Source organism: Micromesistius poutassou (genome assembly GCF_964030765.1).
Source record: "Micromesistius poutassou genome assembly, chromosome: 5".
Lineage (NCBI taxonomy): Eukaryota > Metazoa > Chordata > Actinopteri > Gadiformes > Gadidae > Micromesistius > Micromesistius poutassou.
In genome coordinates this window covers 16,658,953-16,678,653 of record NC_140275.1, presented here as the reverse complement: position 1 = coordinate 16,678,653, position 19,701 = coordinate 16,658,953, and the positions used below count along the sequence as shown (strand labels likewise).

The 19,701-nt window shown below is 49.5% G+C and overlaps 2 protein-coding genes across 2 annotated transcripts in view; one reads left to right on the top strand and one right to left on the bottom strand.

The window, feature by feature from the left end:
* Positions 1-159: 159 nt before the first annotated feature.
* On the bottom strand, positions 160-1,617 carry smim15 (small integral membrane protein 15). Its single transcript, XM_084468338.1, has 2 exons — positions 1,546-1,617; positions 160-1,043 (listed from the first exon to the last, which is right to left on the bottom strand). Exon 2 carries the CDS (start codon positions 1,018-1,020, stop codon positions 796-798), a length of 225 nt encoding a protein of 74 aa, XP_084324464.1. The 5' UTR covers positions 1,021-1,043; positions 1,546-1,617; the 3' UTR covers positions 160-795.
* A 1,697-nt stretch (positions 1,618-3,314) lies between these two features.
* LOC311343761 (zinc finger SWIM domain-containing protein 6-like) overlaps positions 3,315-19,701 on the top strand; it is a gene marked incomplete at its 3' end in the record, with an annotated part of 45,971 nt that continues 29,584 nt past the window's right edge. The window contains exon 1 of the mRNA XM_084468722.1: positions 3,315-3,753. Within this exon, the coding sequence (XP_084324848.1) occupies positions 3,327-3,753 (427 nt within the window). The 5' untranslated portion in view covers positions 3,315-3,326. The remainder of the gene's footprint in view (positions 3,754-19,701) is intronic.

Sequence of the window (19,701 nt, the reverse complement as noted above, 5' to 3'; positions counted from 1 at the left end):
TGACAATAGCTTTATCATACTTCAATAAATATATTTTTGCACAGCTAGTGAGTTATTTTACACAAGTCAAATTAATACAATTCCAAACTTAAGTACAACACCATAAATGTGATGCTTCATGCTTCTGAAGTTCAAATAATTGGTTCATGGATCACTAAATTAACTTTCTTGGCTGCTTTTGAGATAAAGCAAGAATAAAGACATCACTTGTCATCACTACATAACTTGTGATGGGCATTTTCTATTAAATATGAAATTCTAACCATTTGTCAATGGGCAGGGGAGATTTAGAATTGGCTTAATGAAAGACATTTGGATGTTATTGGGATCCACTTCTATATTAAAATGCCCACAGATAAATATAACCCACCAGCACTTTATTAAAATCACTTGGAAATAATACTTTCAATTTGGAAGAAAATGACATTTAGTCTAGTTTCTATACAATCAAATCAACAAAATCAATGGTAAAAAGGGAATGCAAGGTTATGCAACAGCTGCAATGTGAAGTGAATCTGCACAAAGACAAATTATACAGATGACCACTGTGCTCTTGCTGCCAAGAGTCCCATACGGAGGAGGAGGAGGCACATCCCCGCAGTATTGTCTGTCAGCCCTAGAGCCCTGTGGGCCATTTTTCCTCTTCATATCCCACAAAAGCTGCCTTGTGGGCCTGCAATGGTAGTGGGGCTGAGTCCTGGGAGGGCAGAAGACTTGGGAGGGAAAGGGTACAGCCGTGGGCCAGCCCGTTTCACTCCCTCCTATTGCTTATCCCTCCGTGCCCTTCTCAGAGGCTCAGTCTTTCTTTGCCCTCTTGGCCTTTGCAATATTCTCCTGACGTTTCTGCTTTTTCTTCTGCTCTTTGTCCCGGGCTTCAATCATCTTGGCCAGTTTCCACGACAACAACGCACTGGCAATGAAGAGGGGTGTGAGAGCCAGTATGACCGTCGTGAGGAAACCGTAGGGGTCTTTGGCAGCCCACTCCACCACGTACTCCGCCCAGCCTCGCACGTCGATCATGGTCAACAGTTTTCAGCACCTGTCTGCAGCGGATACAAGCGGCTATCATTAATTTATATTATGGGGAAACATATTAAAACACAACTCCTGTGGGAGGCGGTCTCGGACAAGGAAGACTAGAAGGCGTAGCATTTTAAAGAGATGCAGAAGGTGAGCTCTTCTCAAAGTTACGAGAAGGAGAACGCTGTGGGTCCAGGAAATGATGGCCGATATGAGACAAACCAATGGAAAATATTATAGCAATTAAAAAACGTCTGACTGCAATTGTGTTATATTTGAAGCTACTAAAAACCTATAAAGCTACTAGTACTAAAATTATCCTCTCCTCCAAAAGCATTTGCATTGCGACTGGAGTTTGCTAACTTAGCTAGCTAATCTAGCAGTCAGAATCGGCCTACACTAATCTATGAACAAAAGGGGTTTACGACCAAGTCAAACCACCCCATATGATACGAGCTTACGGGAAATGTGTTCTAGTTTGCGTCAGTGGCGTTATATACATACTATGTTTAGGAAAGCACTCACCTATTGAGATAACAGATCTTTAAATTGGAGCTCGTATATAGCCGCTCTCTCCGCCCGTAACCAGGAACTGTGATCACACAGTGTCAACTCGTGATTGGATATGACGCGCCCTTTAAAAACATGGGAGTTGTAGTTCACCGCTGGCCTCAAAATAAAGGATGAAGGGATACACTCTGGAAATAGCCCTTCAAAAGTATCGAAAGACCAGTCCTATTTTTAATAAATGACCGTTGTTTGATATTCTTTGATTATATTAAATTATATTTGTATGCTGCTATGCTAGGCTACTAGTTAGTGCCTTAAAACGCCTGTTAGGCTAGTGCTACAATAGTAATAACATAATTACAATAATGTAAATTTGTAGCAATAAATATACATATTTTGGAATTTCAAATGTAGGAAATCCTACTAAACATAAAAAAATATGTAAAACAGTATAACGAGAAAGGTCTTTATATGACAGGATTATAATTATGTGTTGAACCCATAACCCCAGTGTCAGGAGAAAAGACTGAAGGATATGATAGGACGATGCATCTGCCGAAAAGCAGCAAAAAACACAGCCCTTCTCCACTAATATAGGATTGAGCTGAGAAAGATGACTACCATAACAAAAGAGGACCTGCTGGCTGTGTGAGCTTCCTGTGGGTAAGTATTGAAACTAAATCAGGTTAAGACACATCTGTTTTGTCCATAAGGCATGGATCACTTTCAGGACAGTTCAAAGGCCAGCCTTTTATTCATAGGGGCAGGAGAGGGGCAGCTGGAAACACAGACAACTCTCTCTCTCTCAAACGGCACCAGACATATCGTCAAACCGATTGCATTCAATCATTTAAAGCCATTTTTGTTTCCAAATAAGCCTAAGTCTGTAACTTGGTGTCTGAAGCTTTCAAGTAAAATGCAGCTGCAGCCCAGCCCCTGCCTTTATTCCCCCCAGAAGCAAATAGTAGACCACAGCTACGATAAAACGTATATGGTATACATTATCAGGGAGGAGGCTCGTAAATGTGGCTTCGCTCGCCAGCTTTGTTGGTAACACAGGCTTCACTAGACTATGAGAGCAAGTCATCACAGTAGGACGTCAAACCGCTAGTTTGGCCCGACCTCAAAGAAGGCAGTTTTATTTTTTTGGCTATTTCCGGAGCAGGGGCGTCAGAGTCAATTACTTAAGGCCTACTAATTCTGTATGCTATGTATGCCTATGTCTAGTGAACCCCCAATGCCAAACATGTTCATATGTTCCACTTGATCCCGCAATATTTCTTTCTCTGACAGCTGAGGGGCCTTGACTGAGGCCTTGAAAACAACCCGGGGAGTTCAAGAAAGGAGAGGCCGTGGTGCTGCTAGCACTGTCTCAGAAAGAAAATATTCAACTCCTTTGCCCCCTTTGCGCCTGTGGGAAACTGTGAGCCCGCCCATGGATTAGTCCCCGCCTTTAAACTCAAACAAGAAGGAAACTTCAAAGGCCGTCGGCCGCCAGGGCCCCGCCCTCGCGCTCCCGAACTGCTTCACAAAGGATTTGCCGACGTTCGGGAATTCCGCCTCCAGTTCCTTTTATAGCGCCACTCGTGCGCTGGCTGCGCTCCAGGATCCCACCCATCTCGGTTAATTTGACAACACAAAGGACTTTACGGAACTCGGAGGCGCCGCCTACTTTCCGAATAAGGGCCGTCTCTCCATGTACGGCAAACAATCGCGGAGAGATTGTCCTTTTCTCTTCCTTATCCCGTTTATATGATCGGAGAGGAACTGCGCTTCAGGTTGGAAGCGGTGCGATCATGGCCGAGCGAGTCCAGCAGCCCCCAGCCAAGCGGCTCTGCTGCCGGCCCGGTTACAACCCGGCATGCAGGCAGGGGCAGCGGGCTGGAGGAGTCCTGTGTGGCGGTGCGGGGTCCGCTCTAGGAGGATCGGGAAAAACGCACAACCCCGAATCGCTGCTCGATATCGCGGCACGGAGAGTTGCAGAGAAGTGGCCGTTCCAGAGGGTTGAGGAGCGGTTCGAGCGGATTCCAGAACCCGTCCAGAGGAGGATCGTATACTGGTCATTTCCCAGAAGCGAGAAGGAGATCTGCATGTATTCCTCCTTCAACGCAGGGGGAGAGGAAAGTGGAACTAGCGGGGACAATAACGACGATACCCAACTGCCTTTTCTGCGGGGTGTTACTCTTTTAGAGGGTGGCTGGGTGGACAACGTATTACAAGTCGGTAAGTGGGCTTTAATACACGGTGTATAACATGGGGGGACGGGTAATAGCACATATATTGTAAACTGGTGGAACTGCCAGGCGTGGGGTGGCTTTGGTAGTCTATTATGAATTATGTAGGCTATCACTAGACCCCTATAGCTGTGTAATAATAGCCTATTTTCAGAGAAGCTGGTAATAGTAGCCCACTTCTCCCTGTTTTTGCCCAGTGAGCTGAGCGCATTGAATTGCCCTAAGCGATCCTGACTGGAAGCTTAGCACTTTGTTCCTATTTATGTGTCTTTCCAGTTCTATGTGCCCCACCAATGGGTACGCAGACAAAAGCCCCCCATATCTTTTCACCGCTGGCTAAATAGAAGATATTTAGAAAGAGTGGGAGGGACGGCGATTTAAAGCCACAGCGCTTCTATTTTGTTTGCCAAACACCTTTGTGAGACAGATTGGTGCTATTCTGCTCCCATCTGAGCGCTCAGCTAAAGCCGGAGGTATAGGACGCTGCTTGAGGCTAGGATGCACATATCTGCTAGAGGCATTATATGTGGCAGAGCTGGAAGTAAACAGAGGTGCTCAGGGCTGAGCAACCCCCCTTCCTGCCTGGATAGCTGGCTGACTGGCTCCCTAGCTTCCTTTGCCAGAGACACAATATTTCACTGCATTCGTCAGTGCAATAGGCTCAGCTGTCACTCCTTCCTCCCACCCTTGGAAATGGTTCAGGATTCTAATCCCATTACCCTCACCAGTTCATCTGAATCTTAATGCATTCTGCAAACAAGATTTTATGCATGATCTTCCTCCTCCTCCTCCCTCTCCCTTGCTCGGTGTCCCCTCTCTCTCCCTCTCTCTCTCCCTCTCTCGCTCTCTTTCTTTACTGGCTCCTCATCCCTGCAAAGAATCTGTGTGGAGATGGCTTCAGCTCTTGTGGGCTCAGAGAATGTGCAGCGCACAATAGTAGCCATGGAGCAGGCGGCTGGGCGAGCAGGCAGTCTGTCTCTCTCTCTCCCTCTCTCTCTCTCTCTCTCTCTCTCTCACTGGCCTGTTCACCAGATTCCCCAGCAGTAGACTCATTTATTTGCTTTTCTTTTCGAGGCTTCAGTGAGTGAATAACCTTCAGCTCTTGGAAAAAACGTGCGCGCACACACACACACACACACACACACACACACACACACACACACACACACACACACACACACACACAGAAAGCACGTGCATCAATGTGGAGATTTACAAAGAAGAAAAAACATTGTCTAAAGATTTGCCTTTGAGACTTACAGAGATAGGGTTCTATGGGCATTCTGGGTTTTGTGTGTGCTTGAGTGCATGTGTGTGTGTGACTCGGGGAGAGGGAATGTGACAATGTGTGCGGGGGGTTGATAAAAACAGAAGGGGAGCGTGGTTGTGTGTGTGTGTGTGTGCGACTAAGTGTGTCTTGGTCTGCACAGGCTGTCAGTCTTCTGCATGCTCGGGGGCTGGGGGGGGGGGGTGACAGCCCAGGGTACTGCAGAAGGAGGCCATGTTATGTTGATTGCAATTTCACCCCCTGAATTTTTTTTGCTAGAAAAAATAAAGGCAAGGAACCGAAAGTGATAAATAAAAGATGCAATCTTCTGCAGGGGACAGGCAGCCACCGGAGGATGGGGCGGGCTTAAAGGCAGGGCATCATGGGAGGGAGCTGTCAACCACATCACAAACTGCATGCCCATCAAACACACAGTGGCCCGGGAAAGAAAGGGTTTGTGTGTGTGTGTGTGTGTGTGTGTGTGTGTGTGTGTGTGTGTGTGTGTGTGTGTGTGTGTGTGTGTGTGTGTGTGTGTGTGTGTGTGTGTGTGTGTGTGTGTGTGTGTGTGTGAGAGAGAGTGTGTGCATAAGCGCATGCATGCTTGTTTGCATATCTGTGTGTGTGTGTGGTGTGTGTTTGTGTGTGTGTGTGTGGGTGGTGTACACATGAGCTCATGCATGTTTGCATATCTGTATGTGAGTGATTCTGTGTGTGTGTGTGTGTGTGTGTGTATGCGCGCATGCGTACTCAGTGAGCTGGGATTCGGTGTTGATGAAAGACAGTATTGCGATAAAGGAGATGAGGGGGTTATTGTGTACGGAGGGTGGTGGGGGAGCTAATATACTTGAATGGATTCCCCGTCACCATGCTTCTCTCTCCTCCCCCATCTTCCGTCCCAAGTGAGCAGCTATAAAACTCTCCATATTTACTCCCCTAAGGCCAACTACCAGCCCCCCCAGTCTCCTGTGATTATTTATCTTTCTCTGAAAGACATTAATCACACGCTTTTTCCCCTCCTCTCTCTTTCCATACATCAATGCTGGGGAGTGATGGGTCGGGAGGGAGGGGTCCTCTTTTAGAGGGAAAAACGATAGATAGAAGAGAAGCCTAGGGGGGAGAAAGTGGGCGGAAAACACAAAAAGAGAGAATAGAAACCGTGTATTGCTGATGGGAAGAGAGCAACATTCACGCCTGAACGCCGAAGCAAAGAAAGAGAGAGAGAGAGAGAGGTGGGATAAGAAAAGAATGCTCCTCTTTCAGTGCCGCCTCGGCTCCAACGCTTTATAGACACGGCCGGTAGCAGCATCACCGACGCACCCCGCTGTGTATACCCACCGCTCCTCCATCCACGCCACACCAACGTCCGCCTTTTCGTAGCAGCCATGATCAGCGAAATGTTTCTGTTCAAACTCCCTGGTCATGCTCAGAGTCGCCGGACAACACTCGCCTCCCAACGGTTTCTGCTGGCACGGGGCACAGGAGAAAAATGAATAATACAAAAACAAAAAGAAACACATTGGCTTGGCACGCCGGCTCCATCAGAATCAGGCCAATTATAACCTTGTTATGTGACAACATTCGTGGCTATCAAAGGGGCGATTGTTCCTTTGGTTTCAGCGGTGGAACGGGTTTGAGGGGTTTTCCTTGTTCTTTCTTAGCGTGTTAATCGGACAGCGCATGTTAGTGTGTCTTCTTCTTTGCTGTCTGCTGCTATCATACAGCATCTGTTCCCTGGCCGCTGTTTCATAGCCGGTGCATGGGGGCTAGCGGGCTGCAGTCTCTCCTCGGCCCCACTGTCCTCTAATTATAGAAGTCTCCTCCAATGGCCTTAGCATGCCATGACAAAGCATGTTTGCACTTCATTACCCTGCGTGCCCCCCCCTCCCCCACCCTGTTTTGGTGGTTGTGTCTGGGTCAAGTTCATTAATTTATGACGGCTGCAGTCTCCACACCCCCAGCGCCATCCCATCCTGACCAACCCCCAATGACCCCTCTAGTCTATAAGGCCCCACCCCCATCCCCATCCCCATCATCCCTCGGTCTGCCTCTAGGACATTGTGCCAAGAGGTAAACCCCATGACGACAACACACACACACACACACACACACACACACACACACACACACACACACACACACACAACTCTTATTACTATCCTGTTACCGTAAGCCCCATATCCCTAAGGAGTGACACACTGATGCCTGGCATATGTCTCTCTCTCTCTCTTTCTCTCTCTCTCTCTGATGTCATTAGCATACACTTTGAGCCACAGCCTACTTATCTTAGTCTCATCGTTAGTCTCTCTCTCTCTCTCTCTCTCTCTCTCTCTCTCTCTCTCTCTCTCTCTCTCTCTCTCTCTCTCTCTCTCTCTCTCTCTCTCTCTCTCTCTCTCTCTCTCTCTCTCTCTCTCTCTCTCTCTCTCTCTTTAAAATTCATACATTTACATGTCAAGTTATCATGCCTCTGCTCCAAATCTGAGTGATGAGCAGGTCTGCTGTTATTTATTCATGTATTTATTTATTTAGCTGTGCTTCTATCTTCAGCTTACAACAGAGTATAAACGGGGACCATTTGGGAGACTATTTTAGTGTATTTTCCATTGTGGCATGGTAAGGATCAGTAGCGTGTAATATTTTGCCCTTCCCTCGCCTAAAATATCCCTGTAGCTGTCATGCCTGTTTGAGTGTGAATGTCATCCGCCCCTTCCCCATCTCATTTTTTAGCGATTTTGTGTGTGTGTGTGTGTGTGTGTGTGTGTGTGTGTGTGTGTGTGAGAGCGTGTGAGCGTGTGTATGTGTGTGTATATACCCATACATGCATACATACGTTCATGTCTAGATTCCCTAACCAAAACATGCAAATTTTATGACTCATTTGTTGAAATCAAATGATCCTAATCCATGGTCACACATAATCATGACAGATGGATGATTTCAGGAATTTTGAAAAGTCACGTCTATGAAAATGATGTATATCCGCACCAGTCTGTCAACAGACTTATTTTTCTTTATTGACAGTCGATTGCGTTTATTTATCCTGAAACTGTTTGCATTCCTATATTGGTCATGGACACCATTTATTAGGCTGGCTGCATGTGTAGTGTGTGCACATACACACACACACAAACACGCACATAGAAAATCCCAGAAGACAAGAGATTGGACAGTCAAGTAAATATGCCTTCTTGTGGAGAGGCCGTGAGTAACGTGCACAAGAAAAATCTTGACCACTTAGAGAGGCAGAGTGACATTGAGCATGTTTGTGCAAGAACACAGTCAGGTGCACATTCAATCAAGCTGTGTGTGTGTGTGTGTGTGTGTGTGTGTGTGTGTGTGTGTGTGTGTGTGTGTGTGTGTGTGTGTGTGTGTGTGTGTGTGTGTGTGTGTGTGTGTGTGTGTGTGTGTGTGTGTGTGTGTGTGTGTGGGGGGGGGGGGGGGTGTATGACACACACAACCACAAATATTTCTCCTTTCGTATTTCTTTCGGCTAAGAATTCACAAGGTCGTTCTAAAGAACTATTCAAGCACCTACTTCGACATTTCAAGAATTTAGTCCACAAAGGTGCAGAATTTAAGATCTGGAACTTAAATCTTACATGAGCCTGTCGTCCCCAAGGCCCTGTCTAGGTATGGCTTTTGTTTAGCAGGGCCTCTCTCCCTCTCTGTCTCTCTCTCTGTGTGTGTCTCTCTCTCTATCTGTTTATGTATGTGGGCTGGTTTTCATGTGGGTGAGTGTATCTGTTTATTTCCAGTATGGTGGTCTGAGAGCACCTTTATCTTTTACCGTGGCCTTTTAAAAGCAGCCCATATGGTCACCACTTAGAGACACAGGAAAGTAGACCTTTTCACCATTCTCTTTTTGTGTTTTGTTTACCATTATGCACTTTCTCATAATAAAACCCACCAAAAAATCCCCAATATATGTTATGTCCCTGTTACAACACACCAAACACTGCCAACAATAACCTAAAGCAAACATCCCACGCAGAGATGTGGCTTCAGAGTAGCTCTCCTCCAGTAGATCTGCAGTCTGAGCAGGACTGCAGAAGGGACTGATCGTCTGGGATCAGGGGTCCAGGGGGCTCAGAGGAAGGTGTCCGAGGAGCCCAGGGACGGCACCTTGCCTTCCAGCCCATCCAGGGATTGAATCGTCATGGAAACATGGCTCAGCCCACCAGAGTTGGTGTAAACAGCTGACTTCCAGGAGGGGGAAGGAGATGGGAGGGGGACTGGGAGAGAGGGGGGCTGGAAGAGAGGGGGCTGCAACCACTATCCATGCAAGTGAAGAGACACAGTCTTTAGGCAAAGTGTTTTCCCCTCGCTTCCAGACTTTCTCCCTTCATGTTTTATACTGTCAGCACTTGTGTCCTCTCTGCTCTCGCTCTCCCTCTCCCTGTCCCTGTCTGTCTGTCTTAACAGCTCATTTCTTTATATTTTTTGTATTTCTCTCTGGTCTCTCCTTCACCCACCTCTGCCTCCGCCTGTAAGTGTTCCTGTATGAGGAGGAGGAAGATGTGTGTTGTCTCTTTTGAATGGTGTCATTCACGGAAACAAAATCACCCTCTTTTCAGTGGCCATCTATTATATATATTTATCTTTTATATTTGTACATATATTATGATTTATACATTTTCATTTCAGTTACAGTAACAAATAAACATATACCTCTATTTAGGATATCGATGGCAGATAGTCAGTTTGTCACAGTTTATTTAATGTCTACTACTATGGAATAACCATATGATACCATAAAGAACATTAATGGAGCCATGAATATGCCATCTTTTTTGGCAATTTTACTGAACCACATTACCTAGCTGTTTTTTCTTCACTGATGAAATGATAATGGCGCTGTCATTTCTAATGCCCATCAGCTGCAGACTGTGAGCCCAAGTGCCAACCCCAAAACTGCAAAAGTCAGCCTATTTCCAGACCAAAAGGGTCCCATAGAGAGATAGGTTGACTCCCAACAGATACCATATCTTACTTTAGCTTCTTCTAGCTACCCAGTTCCTATTTCTACACTATGCTATCTCCTAAACCCACACCCAGTTCAAACCTCTGGACAGCCCAGCTCCCTGCTCTCACCATAGCTCACTTCTAATTGTCCCATTTTCTGTCCCTTGCCAGTACCAGCCCTGAGCCCTGCCAGCCATCTCTCTCTCTCTCTCTCTCCTCTCTTCTCTCTCATCTCTCTCTCTCTCTCTCTCTCTCTCTCCACCCTCTCTTCTCTCGCTCCCATCTCTACTCTCTCTACCCTCTCTACTCTCTCTACTCTCTCTACCCTCTCTACTCTCTTACTTCTACTAGTCCCAGACATCGATGTCTCTCCTTCCCCACGCCACTTTAATTTCTATTCCTAATGCCCCCCCCCCCCGCCACCCACCCTTCTCCTCCGTCCACACAGCCCTGCAGTGCTGCGCTGTGTGGGTGCAGCACCTTTTTTAGCTGAGTTATCCGACCGCCTCGCACTGACGGTCGGTCCAATGCACGGGGTACCGCCGCCACGCAACCCGTGTGCTTTTCCCCCCTTGTCGAAACCGAACCATCCAGTGGTGGCGCTTTCCCCCTCGCTCCCGCTCCAGCCCCCCCCCCCCCCCCCCGTCTGTCTGCTGTCCCAGACTGTGGCTGCCGGGCGTACGTCAGCAGAGCCCCTGCGTCGGCCAACTCCGTCTAGGAATCCAACCCCTCGCTCGGTAACACCGGTTTACCTCTCGCTCTCTCGCTCTCTCGCTCTCTCGCTCTCTCTCTCTCGCTCTCGCTCGCTCTCTCTCGCTCGTTCTTTCTATATTCTCCTCCCAACAGCCACGCCGATGAGAGAGAGAGAAAGAGAGAGAGAGGGAGTGACAGAGAGAGGGAATGAAGAGGGGAATGAACCGAAGGAAGAATAAGCTACTAAATCCACAATGACATGGCCCTATTAAAAGCTCCTTTTTTCTATTTCATTTAATGACTTGTATTACCAGTTGCCATTCTCTCTTCGATCTGGTAATAATAACAAGTGGGGAATGCAGCGCTCAGCATTCTGCCCTATCTAATGCTCCCTCTCACTGTTTCTAATGAATTCCTCTTTGCACCAATAAGCTGCTGAAATAAGCACAAAGCAGCACACTGCAGAATATGGTGTGTGTGTGTGTGTGTGTGTGTGTGTGTGTGTGTGTGTGTGTGTGTGTGTGTGTGTGTGTGTGTGTGTGTGTGTGTGTGTGTGTGTGTGTGTGTCACACGTGTGTATGTGTGTGTGACACGTGCGGGTGTGTGCGTCCATTACAAAGGCAACATATGCTTGTTTTTCTCAACAGCTTGTTTCCTTTAAGCCTGAAACTACATAGCGTCGAAAAATTCAAAAGGCTTCTGACTGAATTGTGCTTGTGTACACGCGTTTGTGTATGCAAGCAAGAGTGTGGGGGTTTGTGTTCATTGACCAGAAAAAGTGAATCATTACCGTAATCTGTCCATGGTTGGTCCACTGTGCAAAGAGGAAATGTATAGCCTTTAACCTGGAATCCAAGCTTATTTTAATCATTAGAATTGCCCTGACACGACAAACAAACCCCAGTTCTGATTATTCTGGAGCCACGCTAGATAAGGAAGGACATTGTTGACAGTCCCCAAGATGTCCAACTAGGTAAATACAAACCTGACTCTGAGTGTGTTATTTTAAAAGGCGGTTCCCGTCCATGTAGGCATGCATCTACTTGAATTATATTACTTTTGTATTGTTGGAAACACTTGGTAGGAGGGAGGCCGTAGGTAATGTGGTAAAAATGTCTTTGCTCTTACCCTGACTTTGAATAGATTTGTGTGTGTGTGTGTGTGTGTGTGTCTTTGTTGCGCATGCATGTGTTGTGGCTCATGGAGAGCTCCTGGCAGTGTGTGTTGGCCAGGAATAAAGGTGAGGCACGTTAATGATAACATGGTGCATGACATTCCCGGCCGTCATTTTCACCCTATCTTGTTTCTATTCATTCACGCTGACACACACACGCACACGCACACACGCACACGCACACACACACACACACACACACTTGTCTCATGCCTTCTGGGCGCCAGAGACTTGGCGCCTCAGAATAAATAACAGCAGAGGATGGGGCTTACCTGCCTGTGACCCCATCACACACACACACACACACACACACACACACACACACACACACACACACACACACAGGGCCATGCAGACGGACATACACACACACATACACATACACATACACATACACATACCAACATGCTAGAGGTGTTCATTCCTTATATGGGCCCTCCCCAGCTTTGACCTGGCCACACGCTGACCACTTCCCATGGCCCCCTAGGGACTTGGGGAGGTGAAAGTTCAATCTGGTCAGACCGTCTCCGCAGAAGCCGCTTAAAAAACGGGGGCCATTGTCCAATTGTTTTTCAATAAAATCCCCTAACAGAATTGACTCTGTGTGTGTGTGTGTGTGTGTGTGTGTGTGTGTTTTTGTTGTAGAAAGGGTCTCTTGCTCTCTCCCTTTTTTTTTTCGTTCTAGTTTCCTACTATACCAAATAAGAATCCAGTTGGTCTGTTGGCTGTGTGTGTGTGTGTGTTGTGTGTTGTGTGTGTGTGTGTGTGTGTGTGTATGTGTGTGTGTGTTACCTGAAGGAGTGCACCACAGTGAGCTATTCGCAGGAGGAGGTATTATTGTTGGTGCGTCCGTGTGTGCTTCTGGCTGGGCCGATTGCAATGTCCGAGGATGCGTCTGTTGTGTGGTATGACATGCATTCACCTCCTCTGTGGAGGAGCAACATTGAAAAGAGCGAGAAAGGCTCTTCAGGCACGAGAGAGAGACAAAGAGAGGTATGCTTTCAACAGACTAAGGAATTTAGTTTGCCCTTCTGAAGAGTTCTCGTCTTGAAGAAGTTCTTTCTTTCTTTCTTTCTTTATTTCTTTCTTTCTTTCTCTCACTGCTTATCCGCCCCCCCCCCCCTCCCCACCCACCCTTCTTGCTGTTTCCACTTCTCAATTTTCCAATTTCATTCCCAAGCCAGGCAATAGAAACTCATATCTTATTTACGCGGCCGCTATCTAGATACAGCATGTTTCCATAGTGCTTCCTGTGTCTAAACTCCCACAGGAAAGCTATAGCCGCTCAGCTAGCACGGGCTCCCCCTGTACAGCGCTGCCCCTCTCCGCCGCTGGCTGCCTCTATCCAGATCTCTGGGGCTAGCGCCGCCTCTACATTTAGACACACTCTGTTTACCACCGGCTAGATTAGGGTGAGGTGAACACTGAACAGTAGTCCTTCCTATTGGCTATGATGCCCTTTGCTTTCAGTTTTACGTTCAGATCTGTATACCCTGATATTTCCGTATACAAACAAACAATCGTTCCGGCACGTGTCCATGGCTCGATTTCCTCCCCCCCCCCCCTCTGTCTTTGTTTGGTGTGGTTGAAACCCCCTCGGTTGTTGTTCGCTTGTACAACAAGACTTCTACGTTCCCTCTGTCGCAATGTGTTCGTTGCCCTTTATGCCGGTCTGCCGTCATGGCTGGCTGGCCGACCGACTGGTAGGCCGACTGGCTGGCGAGTGGTCTGCGTTGACTGCTCACCCTTCTCTGGACCACCCCCCCACCCCTCGGTTCCAGCCAGCAACAGGCCGACCAGGGAGCGCTGGCTAATGGCTCTCTGTGATGTACAACCTCACTGGATTGGACCGGATGGCCGACGGCACGCCTAAAATAACAAAAGGAGGGTAGAGAGAGGAAAAGAGGTTGGGAGGGAAGGACGGCCGATCGATATGGCAGGGACACATCTTCTAATAAAGATTTATTCGTTTTTTCCCTCCTCCCCGTCCGCCCCGGCCAGGCCCAGACGAGGGGTGGAGAATGTGATTAGCGGACTCCTTTTCCCAGGGTGCCTCTGGTCACGGATTTGTTTGTGCGTGTAGGGGTTGATGCGTGTGTACTCAGTGCACTCTGTGTGCCCAATGCATCATTTGTGTGTTATTTTGGTGCATGGCTCTGTGTGTTTATCACACCTCTCTCTCTCTCTCTCTCTCTCCATCTATCTCTCTTTCTCCCTATCGTGCCCTCCGGTGAACGGATGGGGTTAAAAACAGTGTGGGTCGTTTGTCCTCCTGCAGGCACCAGCACTCTGAACAGCAGCTGTGTCTCTCTCTGTCTCTCTGTCTCTCTCTCTCTCTCTCTCTCTCTCTCTCTCTCTCTCTCTCTCTCTCTCTCTCTCTCTCTCTCTCTCTCTCTCTCTCTCTCTCTCTCTCTCTCTCTCTCTCGCCCTCTTCCTGTCAGCTAATATTTAGTTAATCTTTGGTCTGGGACCTACGGGACTGGTCGGAGCTCCTGGTGCCACATCCATCTCCTGCTGATCTATATTCCACACCGGGTCCCCGCACCATTAACCACCACAGAGGGGGGCGGGAAGCAGATGGGTGGAGGTGTGTGCGTGTGTGTGTGTGTGGTGTGGGGGAGGGGTGGGGCCCGGGTTGGAGGGGGATGTAAAGGAGGAAAGATAAAGGGAGGTGGGGGAGTGATGAGAGGAAGGTGTACCTGGGTGGGGCTGACCTCACCAGGCGGGAGAACAGCCTAGAGAGGTAATTCAGGTGGCTGTAAATAAAACAACGGGCAAAGAAAAAAAGGCAGGGCCAGGCGACGCTTGGGCCGCGCTTTGTGCAGGGAGACGGGCTATAGGCTTTGGGAAATAGCCATCCATTTTTAATGGCGGCGCTTGTGTTTGTGCCCCTCCTCTCCCCCCCCCACCCCCCCACACACACACACACACACACAATAAACAACATTGTTTCCTCCCCCCCCCCCCCCCACCCCTTCTTCCCTCCCTCCCACCCTCCCCTACATTGCGCTGATCGAATCCCTGAATAGGTCAGGGCAGGTGGAACGAGAACGCCGGCGGCCAGAGGGCTGAATAAACAATGGGCCGCCCCCATGGAGGTGAAGTGGCTTCCACCGTCGAGGTGTGGAAGGAGGTGGGGGTGGGGGGGGGAGGAGGCTGGTGGCATCGGAGGAAGACAGGAAAGGGGAAGAGAGAGGGGTGGGGGGGGGGAGAAGAGGGGCGTGGGTGGCGTGGGAGTGAGTGATCCCTGTTGCGGCGGAGTACCAGCCACTTCATTGATATGCAGCGTGTCGTTACGAGGGCGTCCACCTGCCAAGCTTCCGAGTGTGCTGAGTCACTCTCCGGCGACGCAGACTAAATGCTTTCCTCCAAGACGCCGGCCAATCCAAACGGAATATAATAGGCCATAAAGTGCTCTGATAGCGACGGCTCCCTGCCCCGTGGCAAACCTCCTGCCCTTCGTCTTCCCACTCCAAATCTCTCCTCGCCCCTCTGAAACAAAGATCGCACCAGGCCGCCGTTAATAGTATCTCCCCTCTCTCTCGCTCCAGCTCTCCCTCTCCACAATGTACTTCTCTTCCCTCCTCTTCAGCACTTGTGATCTCTTCATTGCGAGTGCAATGAAGTGTGTGTGTGTGTGTGTGTGTGTGTGTGTGTGTGTGTGTGTGTGTGTGTGTGTGTGTGTGTGTGTGTGTGTGTGTGTGTGTGTGTGTGTGTGTGTGTGTGTGTGTGTGTGTGTGTGACCAATAACCTGCTGAAATAAGCACAAAGCAGCACACTGCAGAATTTGCTGTGTGTGTGTGTGTGCGTGCGTGCGTGCGTGCGTGTGCATGCGCACTGGGCACCTGTTTGGGAGCTGAAGGCAGGTCATGGCTGCAGGTCCTGTGTAATGAAGAGCAGGACTGTTGTGGAGGAGGAGGAGGAGGAGGAGGAGGAGTGACAACTGTCCGAGTTACTACAGCTGTTAAGGAAGCAGCCCACGAAGGATGGGTGGAAGGGTGAGAGAAAGAGAGAGAGAGAGAGAGAGAGAATGCGGGAGGATATGGGTGAAAGAAAAAATGGCAAGCTGGAGGAAGAGGAGGAGAGAAAGGGAAGAGTGGCTGCGAAGACAGCCAGCCGTAACCACCTTCTGCCGGCCTGTTTTTCTCTCTTACAGGAATCAAATGGCTTTTCCACTGTGCTCCTTCCAAAAAATGCCTCCTCTCCTCTGCTCCCTTTTCCCTCCCTGCTCTCGCTCACGCCTCTCATCCTCTATCTCATATCCCCCGCTCTCTCCACACCTTTTTTTTTCATATCTCATCTCCATCTGTGTCCGTTCTCTAGCTCTCTCCCCTGTTCCCTCTTTTTTTTCCGCTCCTCTCCCTCTGCTCACTTGCTTCCTTCAAGTCCTGCCTCCAGTCTTCCTGTGTTTCCCTCTTGCCCCTCTCCTCTCTCCCCCCTCTCTCTCTCTCTCTCTCTCTCTCTCTCTCTCTCTCTCTCTCGCAACCTCTGCCCTTCCAGCTGAACAGCCAGAAGAACAGCTGACTAAATCTGAAGCGAAGGGGTCCCTGGCCCTAGCCCCAGTTCAACCACAGCATCCTCCTATTCCCAGTCCATCTCCCCCCTTCCCTCCCTCCCTGTCTCCTCCTCTCTTCTCCCCTAGCCTTGGCCTCTATTCCTGGCTGGGGCTCTTAGCTTTGGCCCTGCCTAGGAGCCTCAGTTCCAGGCAGCCCTGCCTGAATCTCAATCCCCCCCACTGCCCCCCCCCCACCACCCCCACTGCTCCGTCCCAGTTCTGAGCTGAATAACTCTTTTTTTTCTTTCTCTCACCCACTCACATGCTCTTTCTCTTCGCCCTTCTCTGTTTTTGTGTTGTTGTTCACTGGGTCTTGTTAATTCACTTCCTCTCTGTCTCCGTCTCTCTCTGTCTCTGTCTCTCTCTCTCTCTCTCTCTCTCTCTCTGTCTCTGTCTCTGTCTCTCTCTCTCTCTCTCTCTCTCCCCCCCTCTCTCTCTCTCTCTCTCTCTCTCTCTCTCTCTCTCTCTCTCACGCGCTGACTGCAGCCCCTGGTCGCGTCCCAACTTTCTCTGGACAGACTCCCTCTCTGTGGTTGGCAGCAGCTCAGTTCTCTGGCTCCTCACCAATGACTGCAGCCAGGACCGCCTCTCCCTGGCCAGTAGCGCCAGTCACTGTAACTCGTTGCTGGCCTGCTTCATTCTCTAAATCCCGCCTTCCCTCCTCCTCCCCCCCCCTCTCCATCGCTCTCTCTCTCTCTCTCTCTCTCTCTCTCTCTCTCTCTCTCTCTCCCCCCCCTCCATCCCTCCCTCCCTCCCTCCCTCCCTCCGTCCCCCCCAGCCCCTCCACTGTTGAGCCAATACATTTTGCCAGTTTGGCTGGACGCTTTCTGAAAAGCTCTTCCGACTCATCATGTGTCTCTTTGTCTCCTCACCTCCTCGTCTCTCCTACATCTCCTTAACTGGCATCGACAGGCTCCGGGGCCCCAGCGCAACTCATCATCGCGCTCACACACCGACAGATACTCACTCACAGCCAGTGTGAAGCATATGACAACTGATGGGCGGTGGGGAGGGGAGAGCGGAGGAGGTGGTTGTGGTGGTGCTGGTGCTGGTGCTTGTGGTGTCGGGGAGGGATCCATGAGAGAATGCAACGGCAGAGGAAGTGGGGCCTTGTCACTCCTCTGCAGACAAGCCAGGGGCTTTAGTTTGATTGTTTTCCAGGGAAAGGGGGGTCTTTGACCCCCACCCTCCTTCTTCCGCCACTGCCTGTCAGAGAGCAGAGCTCCAGGGCTTGCATGACTCGGCCTGGGTCCCGGAATCCGGCCTCGTTCCTCTAGAACAGATGTCGCACAAACAGAAGGCACCTGTAAGGGCTTCTCTCCCTTCCTGTTTCTCCGCCTGAATCGAACCGCTCAGTGCTCGTCACAAGGACGGCGTGAATGCCCAGGGAGCAGCCCGCAGTCGTACGGTTTGAGGCCGGTAGACTTTCCTGCATGAACAAAAGGAGTGCACGACCACCCCCCCCCCCCCTCGCTTTTGTTTGCCAATGGGCCGAGCCCGGGAGCCCAGGGTAGCAAACCCAGGGCCCTGCACCAGTTGACGCCACACCATAATGTTCTGGAACACCACTCTTTGTGGATTACAATGCAGTCTTTCCGTCCGTCTGTCTGTCTATCCTCCCTTCTGTCTGTCTGGTTGCCCTTTTTTTTCCCCCCACACAGACTTGACTGTAGTTGCTGTCTTTGTTGTGAGTGCGAGTGTCTCTCTGTGTGTTGTCATCTTCTGCAGAGGAAATAGGAGGAGGGGGGAGGGGGGAGGGGTAAACACTGGCGTTTCCTTTGGAGTGCCGTGCTCCCTCGCTGACTGGCAAGATGCGGGACGCTGAAAGCAAATGAACACTCGCCGCAGACTTCAAAGCTGTCCTGCGTACATCCGTTTATTGGCAACATCACACAACAACTTTCCCTAGCTTGAGTTCTTCCAAATGGAGAGGAATAACAACAAAAATGAGAGGGGGTAGGGCGGGGGAATTGAGACACATGACACAGTAGTAACCATTCCAACCGCTCAAAGGAAGGAGTAGGATGGGGTGTGCTGCGGGGGGAATGGGGTTCCTGAGTAATCAGAGCTAAGCGGTGTAACGGCGGCAAACTGCTTTTCAAAGGCATTTTAATCAGGAGCTGCCTTTTGAACCACGCTGGGTCTGATGCCGAAGTCGGCGCAGAGAGAAGCTGACAGCTTCTAAAGTTTTCCCCGCTAAGGGGCCACTGTTGAGTGCTCCCGCTCAGGGGCGGTGTGTGCGAATGTGTGTGTGTGTGTGTGTGTGTGTGTGTGTGTGTGCATGGTTGTGTGTATGTGTGTGTGGATGCCTACATGGTTTGTGTTAGCATACAGCAGTAATTAGCCAAGTGTTAAAGCTGGGCTGAGGTAAGCTGCTAGGATCTGCTCCTGTATTATCTTTTCTCTCTCTCTCTCTCTCTCTCGCTCTCTCTCTCTCTTGCACTCTCTCTCGCACTCTCTCTCACACTCTCTCACTCTCCCTGGCTATCTCCTGTATGTCTCCTATCCAGGATGGCACCATTGACTGCTATTGACCTAATTTGGGCAAATCTCACTGACCTACTTCAGTAGTGGATGCTGCCTTGCCCACAGGAAAAGGGGGGCCTGCATACATACACCCCTTACCCTCCTTTGCCCCGTTGCTATGGTGCTGTGATTACCCCAACACCCCCCCCCCCCCCGTGCGCGCGCTGCGCGCTCCCCATCGTCTTCCCTTCATCCAGCAAGTGAAATGAACATAATGAGAACCTCCACATACAGCCATGTTAGGGAGCTGAAGTAGCCATTAAGCCGTTTGCTTTTGTTTTCCTGGGGTCCACCACGTGTGATCACAGTCTTTCTTTTCCTGCCTTTCTCCAAAGTGACATAATCAACATAATTGCACATGGAGATAATTATTCCTGTGGCGCCAAAGGAAATCCGTAAGATTCGGCCCAAACTCTGTGGTGCTCAGCAATGAGTTAGGGATCCTCATACTTGGCTGAATGGGTGGTGATTATATTCTTTTAGACTGTCCACAGATTTACAGATGACTGTGAACCCCTCACTACAAACACACTGGAACTGCTTTGACCTGCACATACACACACACACAGAAAACACAGACACACACACACACACACACACACACACAAGTGCACACACACACACACACACACACAAGCAAGTGTACACACACATGCAAGTGCACACACAAATGTACGCTGCACACACACACACACACACACACACACACACACATACGCGAGTATGTGTGTGTGTGCGCATGCTTGACTGATGACTCACTGAA

Coding starts and splice junctions, on each gene's coding strand:
- smim15 (XM_084468338.1), bottom strand. CDS start 1,020: ATGATCGACGTGCGAGGCTGGGCGGAGTACGTGGTGGAGTGGGCTGCC.